Source organism: Solanum tuberosum, unplaced genomic scaffold (genome assembly GCF_000226075.1).
Source record: "Solanum tuberosum cultivar DM 1-3 516 R44 unplaced genomic scaffold, SolTub_3.0 scf00841, whole genome shotgun sequence".
NCBI classification, from domain to species: Eukaryota; Viridiplantae; Streptophyta; class Magnoliopsida; order Solanales; family Solanaceae; genus Solanum; species Solanum tuberosum.
This window is the reverse complement of record NW_006239783.1, coordinates 6,159-16,323: the sequence shown is the minus strand read 5'-3', so window position 1 is coordinate 16,323 and position 10,165 is coordinate 6,159. Positions and strand designations below refer to the sequence as shown.

The window sequence follows — 10,165 nt, the reverse complement described above, 5'->3', positions numbered from 1 at the left end:
CATAATAATAAGAGACTCAAAATATATGAAATTGTGTGATAACTTTAATAAATTTATTGGATATTACCTTTACTATAATGCCTTGCTGGAATATATGAAAGTTTATAGGTCCATTGGATTAATATTTGATTAGTTCAAGCCTTCATGTTTTACTTATGTAAAAGCTATTAATAATTGTATACTTTACTATATATGATTTTTGTAATACTTAATATTGTTCTAATTATGTAAAACTATTCATAATAATATAGTTTTTCTTGTTCAGCAGTGTGATAGGGTGTAAAACTATTTATGTGTGATGTTTTATCATAAATACAAATTTATCAGGTCTTCTGCTTATACTATAGCTTGTGACCGGTTCGATTAGCAACTGTGATTATTTGCTATCCATCTATCTGAAAGTGTTGTGGATTTGTTAAAGTTTAAAAGTTATAAATATATTAATTTGCAAAGTTTATGATATTGATGGATATATGCGACTGTTTTGTACATTTTTCATACTACACTATCTGACTTAATTCATTTTATTTGAGAACAGTTTTTTTTACTTTATTTTTTAATTAATTGTCTCCAATTTTTGTAGAATACTTAGAGGTTGCTTAATGGAAGAAATATTTTATGCAAGTGTATTGTTGGAAAAGATAATTGATTCATATGGACTATTTAAGATAAGTATGTAGTTACTATTTTTAGCATCATTCTTATTATTATCTGTAATCAACGCATTGCTATTTGAAATTTTTTGACATTGGGTCTGGTTAATATTTTTGTTGTTATTTTGAGAAGATTGAATCTTCATTTTATTTTTTTTATTTTACAATGTGGTCTGCTTGGTTAATCTTTACCTTTTCAATTTGTAAATTTCTTAAGATATTTATTATTTCTTGTTCAGCAATGTGATTTAGGGTGTGAGAGGTATGTAATAAACTGAGCTATGTTTTCTTATTATGGGCAAAGATATGATGCTTAGTTGATACAAAGAAAAAAAATCAATTGTGTTTGGAAGCAATGAGGTTACTGGGAAGGTTAGTTGTTTTCTTTCAATGTGTAGAGAGAGAGAGTAGATAACAATAATTATTTCTGTTTCTTGAAATTGGAAAAAACTCCATTCGTCCTGCAAAAAAGGCTTCCGTATATGTAAAATTGTTAACAAGTACTCCATGGATGAAGAACTAAAGTATTGTGGTATCAGAAATTTTGTTTTAGCTAGTCTTGATAAACGATGATGTGATTGGTATTTGTGCTTATGTCCCAATTTATATTCGTGTGATGTTTTATCATGAATACAAATTTATCAGGTATTATGCTTATACTATAGCTTGTAAGCGGTTCGATTGGCAACTGCGATTATTTGCTATCTAATTATCGGAAAATATTGTGAATTTCTCAAAGTTTAAGATTTATAAATATATTAATTTGCAAAGTTTATGATATTGATTGATATATGGGACTATTTTTTACATTATTCATACTACACTTTCTTACTTAATTCATTTTATTTGAGAACAATTATTTTTAACTTTATTTTTTAATTAATTGTCTCTAATGTTTTGTAGAATACTTGAGGTTGCTTAATGGAAGAAATATTTTCTGCAAGTGTGTTGTTGGCAAAGATAATTGATTCATATGGACTACTTAAGGTAAGTATGTAGTTACTATTTTTAACATCATTCTTATTATTATCTGAATTCAACGCATTGCTATTTGAAATTTTCTGACAAGTTTTGCTATTTGAAAATTGAGAAGTTGCCACTTAATTATATATCACACAAAGAATGAAACATGTTAAAAAGTAAAAAAAATTATATGCATATATAGGAAGTAAAAAAACAGCAATCAGTAGTAACACAATGAAATACATTCTTAAAACATAATTAGATAGTTTAATATTCTAAAATAAACTAACTTAAATAATTAATGCCTATTTCCCATTCTGAAAAACTTATGCCTTCTTCTCCTCCTTTATAACTTTCCGTAACTTGTTACTGGGTAGTTTGACATTTAATCCCTCATCATTTGAATGTGTTGGTCGAACTCCAACATGTTTGCCACTATTGGGATATAACTTTCCAGTCAAATCAATCACATCTTCATTTTGTGAAGAAGCAAAATCTGAAATGCTATTCTTGATAGGTGTCTGAAAATAATTTAAATACATACATAATTTAGTAATTTATGTGTGTTGAATAGTTAAACACGTAATGTAAAATAACAAACTATGTTTTAAAATCTGAAAAGTTTAAAAAACGAAATATAGATTGAATTAAATTATATACCTCAATTAGTTTATCTTCATCATAGCTCTGTCCACAATCAAGGGTTGCCTCTTGTTTAAAAAATTATAGTTAATTTATTTATATGACAATTAGAGTTAAATTTTAATAATATAGACACTTGCATTCAAATTGTGTATAAGAGAAGGATGGCAATATTCCTTTAGTAATGCTTCATCATCAATGAACTTTACTACTCTGTAAACATTATCATTCTTGTTAATGTTTGAATCCTTAATCTGGACTTTAAACATGAGCCTTTTCTCAATCAAAGAATCAAGTTCTATTGGATAACCCATGTTCGCATCTCCTATTAATCCTGCCTTCAACTCATTGACAGTCTTTTCAATTAGTTGTAGAACCTCTTTATTCCACAACAATAATGATATAAATCTAGTTTCATCTGTAACATGAATTTGAAGTCGATACCTAAAGTGTATAAAATACAGTGTTATATAAATTTTAGTTAAATTTTAAAAATCTATCTTGTTTGCTCCAACCTGTGAATAACAGATATAACTTCAACATTGCATTTTACGCAATAATATTTGTCTCCCAAAGGATCAACCTTTGTGATACACTTATTTCAAGCCAAGTATGATCCATCTATGACCAAGTTCCAAACAAACAATCTTTACACCAATTCAATAGCTAGATTCCTGTGAGTTAAATCATAATGTTTAAACAATTATATGTACTATAAAAAAAATATAGATTATAATTAGTAATATAATATATACAACTCACTTCAATGCATTGAAGGAATCTCTAATAAATTTAAAAGAGACCATTCCTATAGACAACTCCTCAGAAATTGAAATATGTTGTTGTGAACTTGTTTGTGAAACCTTCTCATATTCACCTGATGCAATTAACCTGTAAATTTACCATAAAATAGTAATTATGTAATTTGTTAATTTTAATTCATTTGGAGTACTTAATAATACAGATGAGTTGTCAAATTTGTTTTTAAAGTTCGAAGATTGTGGTAGATCAGCATTAATCCATAGTTTGGTCTGATACCAACAACTACGAATAGAATAGATATTTGTAAAATAATTTATAAGATTTATTAAGTTAGATAAATATATTTGTAATAATGATAAACAATAGTTTAACAAAATAAAAACTTTAAAATTCATACCTCTAAATTTGTGTGTCTTCATTAATTGAAGAACAACAATTAATGGTTCATCTGTCGATCCAGATAAATGTGATTGCATTTGAAATGCGAGATCATCCCATAAAGTGGCAGGAAGCTTGTTTCTCCTACGTAAACAATGTTGTGAAAATGATAAATTTAATTATTATTTATCCAACGTAAACAATGTTGTGAAAATGATAAATTTAATTATTATTATTATATAAGATAATATAATAATAATATAATGGTATATACCCTATTAAATGTAAATTGTTTAATAATACTTACTGTTCATCTTCTACAACAATATTCATGAAAGAACTATTGTTGTCTCCTTGCTTTGACAATTGAATTGGTTCATATGAGACAACATGTCCAACAACATCTTAAAAAATTATGGAATTCGTAGTTATAATATTTACAATATAATGAAAAGAATTATATAATAATATTATTATTTACCAATTAGTTGATTCTCGTCGATCTTGTGCTGAATTTCCACTTCTTCAAAAATGCATAGCTTAAAAATATCCATATGAAAAGATGAATCTTCAATTTCAGTCACAATAGTATTCTGAGTGAATATAAGCTTGTGTTTATGAGAATTTGATTTAAATTTCGAGTGATAAGGCATTATCACAAAATATTTCATCCGATATAAACCATGATCATAAATCTTGTCTCTGAAATACTTTATTGTGAACTTATCAATAGATGCATGCATTCGATCACCCTATATGAAAACAAAAATGTTTTATAATCATTAATCATTAATATTAACATTAATATTAATATGTATAATAGAATTAGAGAATAGCATTAAAAACACAAATTTGAATTAAATCATACCATTTCATCTTGCAAAATCAACTTCATAGTCTACGAAATATCAGGCTTGTATTTATCAGGCATTGTCCAAAAATGAACAACGCAAACTTTTAAATTCCAGTTCATTGAGTTATTAGTAATTTCAGATATTGTGTTATATTGTAAAGTCATATTTTGTAATTTGAAAGTTGACAAAAACATGTTTAGTTTGACACAAATAATATCTATATATAGGTACATAGTACATGATTTGAAAAACAGTTTTTCCAAAAGTTAGTGGGAAGTTACAGAACTGCTCTTAATTTAAAGTTGCTCTAAATTTAAAATTCCTTTTGAATTTTTTATTACAGAATTAGAGGTTAATTCAGATGCTGCCAGATATTGCTAACAAAGCTACTTGGAACTGAAGAAGCTAACACGTCATTCTATATTATGCAATGAAACTGTATTAGATTTTAATATTAATACCGCTATAGTGTTGATATTTTTTTACAATTAATTGTTAAAATTGATAAGTTGACAGACAAAATTATATCATGCCAATGATGAAACGTGTTTATATGTATTTTAATTACTTTTATTTTAAATGTTAAATTAGTGTTTAATTGAGAATATGACACGTGTATATTTAAACTTCCTTCAATAATTTTATTTTAGATTTTTGTAAATTCAGAAATTGACACGTTAAATTATATCAAGCAAATGTTGACACATGTTAATATATTTTAATTAATTTTTATTTTAAATGTTAAATTAGTGATTAATTGATCTAGATTTGACACGTGCATATTAAATACTTCCTTTAATAAATTTATTTAAGTTTTTTAAAAATCAGAAGTTGAAATGTCAAATTATATAATGCAAATGCTGACACGTGTTAATATTTGTTATAATAATTTATCATTTTAAATGTTAAAATGAATGAATAATTAGAAGATGACACGTGTATGTTTAATTTTTTTTTGAAAATCTCTAACGTTTTCTGACAGAAATCCGTAAGAATATATTTATGTTAATTGTGGCGCTGACATGTAGGCCATCACCTCTCCTATTATATATAGAAAAAATCTTTTTGGCCAGAATTTAGCCATAATGATATTTTACTTTTTAAAATATTTTTAACCTTTTAATTTTAATACCTTTTAATTAAAAAATGAAAAAAATATTATATTTTTTAAATTTTCTGACCATTTAACACTTGACATATATATATATATATACTAGATAGGCATAGCCCGTACCGGACTTAACATTTCATGTAGTTAATGCTTTGCATATGAAAAACATACAGTTAAAACTGCATAAGCTTATATGATTGGTATAATTGACGCGAGTGGAAATCATATAAGTGAAAGACATACAAATCTTTTAAAAAAAATTATGCACAAGTGGTACAAGCCAAATAGTAGTGTCTTGTTGTGCTTCCCAGCAACTTTTACTACATAGGTCTTCCAAATTCCTCGAGCTTCTTAGCTAGATCAACTCAGACTTCTCTCTCTAGAAAGCTGGTACATCAGTCTTTCTTGTACAATCCAACCATACAACATAACATAGCAAACCAACTTTCACAGTCAATTGTTTATCCCTTCGCTCATTTAATTGTGTGCATGACTTCAGTGAATGTAGATTTGGTGCTTGCAAGAGAACATGTTTTATGTTCTGAATTATACATATCATCACTCATTTAACTTGATAAGAATCCAGTTGAGTAAATTGAAGCAATGATATCACTGCTGATTTTATGCCAACCAAAAAATCCAAATGAATTAAGCCCAGCCTTGCCGTAACCATTTCTCTTGACACTTCTATGCCTTCTACCTCTCTCCATTGTTTACTTGAAAGAGGGAATGATGGAGTGCGAAACTTCATACCTGAACATTTAGAATTAAGAGTGAATTCGCCCTCTCTTTAACTGAACCTTATACATCGTTTTTGAGAAAATTGAAAAATAATTGGATGTATGCAGAAAAAGAAGAAGCAACACAAAATTGGCTATTACAAACAATAAAACAGTAGTGACATTGGATTTTTTTTTAAAAAAACTGAACTTATAGAGCCCTGGGTATGAAGAAAATCCTGTTGGGAGCGCCACCCCCGAATGGGCCCTGCACTGTGCGATCCGAATTTAGTCAGAGCTCTAATGTGGGCGGAAACCAAAAAAAAAAAAACACATATTTGACAAGTAATTTAAGAAGCCAAGCCATTATAAGTGCAAAAAAATTACAAATATGTAAGAATGTTAATGAACACTGCCTTCCACATATGGAAGCAATCAGTTTCCTTCATTTTCTTATTTTAGGTGAATTTTTTAAATCTATCCAGCAAAATTTTCCTAAAAGTAGAGTACCATTCTTGTTATGTATTCTCCTGAACAATGACAAATAAGACAATGCATTCTCTAACTGATTCTCTTCCTTTGTCAAAATGTGTGATATTTTCTTTCTGATAGGTACATTGAGTACATAAGAGCTTAATATCCTTCAAAACAAAGAAACATTCGATTAGATCCTACGTTTCTCAAAAAACATTGAGCATTGAATCACATTTACATGGCATTATAGATTCCAGTAAAAGGAACTACATAAAATTATTTGTTTGGATAAACAGATGCTAAGTTCTTCACACCCTCATCATGGTCATGGACATACATTTTCAAAAAGAAGAGCAGGGGCAACATTTCAAGTACATCTTCTCACTAATCAAATAGACCAGAACATACTTCATCTAGATTTCTCAAAATGATAAAAAGAGAAGCTACCTCTACATGTTGTCACGCATATAATTTGTTTTGATGGTAGCATACCGGTAAAATCAAGTGGTTAAAGAATTCCTACATTACAAAAAATAGTTGAATGATACATTCAAAGGAACAATCATATATAGAATCAAAAGATAGTAGAGCACTTTGCAAGGTTTATAGGAAGTCGGATCTATGATGATCAATATGCAACTCCATCAAGTGCTCATTACCAAAACTGGAGTTTAGTGACTATTCCTCGGGCTTTGTTTTTCACAACTTAAGTTAGTGATTAATACTGCTAAATATTATCCGAATTTCACAACTTATAGCTCAAGATTATAAACATCGAGTTGGCACCATTGCCAAATTAAAATTGCAGTAAACATGCTCGAGAACCTGAAAGCTCCCAAAGATCCATGATATCATATTAGTTCTCCTCAAAATAGCCCAGTTCAACCCTTCATTTTCCCTTTTTAGTTGTAACAATACTCTGTCGTCCTTAAAATAAGCAATTTAATATAAAGACTAACAACAAAACAAACAAAAAAACAAATTTGATTGCAATCAATGCATTTAACATCCTTCCTGAAAAATTGATAATTTCACCTATTAAACTTTTTCTCAAGACAAACCAACCAACTTAAATGGGGAAACAATAAATTGAGGGACTACACCAAGATAGAAAAATATAGCAACTCTAAAAATGTTCAGCAGATGAAGAAACTGATGAAATTTAGAGGCCCACAAAAAGGAAAAAATGATTATTTTTTTTTATGTATGAGAGAGAGAGAGAGATAGAGAAATAAGAATGGGAGTAACTTAAGAAAAACAAAATGGGCATGACCAGAAGCTCCATGCTTGTTAACAGGTGTCAACCATGAAAGAGCGAGCAAAGGACTTAAAATTCTCATGTTACCAGTTCCAATCTGAATTGGGGGATTGGGACAAATGCATCTTCATTCAAAGGGCCAAAGTTTAACATCAAATACAAACTAAGCATTATTCTAACCAATTACCAAGTTCAATAGTACAGCCAACTACCTTCAATTGTCACAAAATCATGCTCTAACCCAGCCCTCAGCTTTACATGTTATTAGTTGCATTAGTGTCTAATATAGATTTAGTACTATTTCAGACTCAGGATTCCTTTTTTTTTTTTAAATTAAACATGTAAGGCTCGAAGGCCTCTTTCAGACGTCAGGATCAACATGACAGAATATTCAGATAAAGAGGGAAATGTAAGGCTTATAAAACAAAATCATAAAAGCAAGACGATATGAAAACTACTATTTTACTAACTGCAATAATCATACTAATAATATGAATCAAGAGATGAATTACAATACCAAAATTTCTTTATTAGACTCTGTAAGAATTAGAGAGTCAAGTGCATCATCAGGTATAACCCCTTCTTTTATCAAAACAACTGAAAATAAGACGACACATTGCTTTACCTGTAAGTTAACAAATTGAGGCGGTCAAAAACACTCAAAATCAGCATAAAAATCCTTTTTACTCTTTAACAACCACTGTAAAATGCCTTTGTACCTGCATCAAGTTATTGTTAAGAACAAAACACGTACACAATCGATAGAGACAGTCAACAAAAGCTACACTAAACAAGATATCAAAAGAGTCCTACATGATAAACCAATAGAGCAAGTCTTGCTTTATTTAACATCGTACTTTCCTTGCAATTATTTTTAAACAACTTGTCATTTGGCTCAACTTTTGCAATGTGTTTCTTCAAGAAAACTCCTAAATAAGACCATGATACCTAACACCCTGCACCCATTGAAAAGAGCACCCAATGTCCATTGGAATAATCCCCCTCCAAAAAAAAGTAGATACCTATAAATTTCATATATTTCAAAATAAGGAGTGTGAAAATGAGGCAATATTTTTCAAACAAAAATACACATGTCCCATAAATATTTTTTTATCAATACTATTCAATAGAATAAATAATGTACATAATGACAGATGAGTATATTGTAAAATAACATCAGTCAAAAGGGAAAAAAAAAACTAAATGTGATATAGTTGTTTCTGGCACAACAACAAACACTTTGTGCATCAAATATCTCAAACAATAAGATTTAAAAAGAGTGTAATTCATACTATTCGAGTTAAATGAATTGTAATCAAGTCGTTAAATGCTGGCAAGTCATTTATCTTTTCGATATTACTTACTTTTCCCATACCTACAATCTTAGAGCTTCAAATACGTTCAGACAGATTGTTAAGTTGTGTGAAGAATAGAATAGAACACAAATAGTTTGTAGCAATATAATGTTTAAATTTAGGGGGAAAAGAAAATAAAGAGTATAAATTCAAAACATGCATCCACAGAAAAAACTTTGTGAATGTAGAAGAACTAATAGACCTAGCAAAGCTAATGTTTGTTAGCAGGGAAAGAATAGTTGAAAACTCACGGTTGAGAAAAAAGAAGGTTGTAAACACAAGAGACGTCGGTGAACTCCAAAAGAAAGCTCCGCAGCCATGGTGATGAAATTAAGGCAAAGTGAATTCTGAGTAATCAAAGGGAAGACATGTGTTATACTTGTACATGTGTCATGAATAGAGTGAATCATCAGATGGCACCAAAAGGTACTTGCAATGCAACAAATAGTACAAATTTTAATAGCTATGTTCCTACACCCAACTTTCATTTCTAAATAAGGCTAAAAATAAACTAAAATAGGCTAATTACGTTATAAATGTCATTGATTGAACCATAGCAACATATATAAAATAAAGATATTTTATATAATCCCACTTCACTTATAATTACAAACTTAAAGAATTAGGAAATTAAATATATCTGCAATACATATGGTGATGAACTTTTGAGAATGAAACAGTTCAACTTTCTTTAGTGTAAGATTAACCTGCTATGTTTTATAGCAGACTTCAAACACTAAAAGATATAATTACATGGTCGAGAAACCACGAAAGACAAAGCATAAGCACCAAAAAGAGTCCAAATCTAACACTTAAGACTCAAAGCACATGATAACATACACTACTGTGAATAATTTATTTAACTGCTATCATCTTGCACATCTTGCACATCTTGCACATCCATTCTACCTTTTCAATTACAATGAAAAGGCCATCAGATAACTCTTAATTCCCAAAGAGATTATGAGACTCCAACTTTCATAATTAGCAATTCAG

At 29.0% G+C, this 10,165-nt stretch overlaps 1 protein-coding gene across 1 annotated transcript; it reads right to left on the bottom strand.

Moving 5' to 3' along the window:
* Nucleotides 1-5,522: 5,522 nt before the first annotated feature.
* On the bottom strand, nucleotides 5,523-8,621 carry LOC102584939 (uncharacterized). Its single transcript, XM_015305595.1, has 3 exons — nucleotides 8,440-8,621; nucleotides 6,593-6,723; nucleotides 5,523-6,116 (listed from the first exon to the last, which is right to left on the bottom strand). Exons 1-3 carry the CDS (start codon nucleotides 8,484-8,486, stop codon nucleotides 5,926-5,928), a joined length of 369 nt encoding a protein of 122 aa, XP_015161081.1. The 5' UTR covers nucleotides 8,487-8,621; the 3' UTR covers nucleotides 5,523-5,925.
* Nucleotides 8,622-10,165: the final 1,544 nt, after the last annotated feature.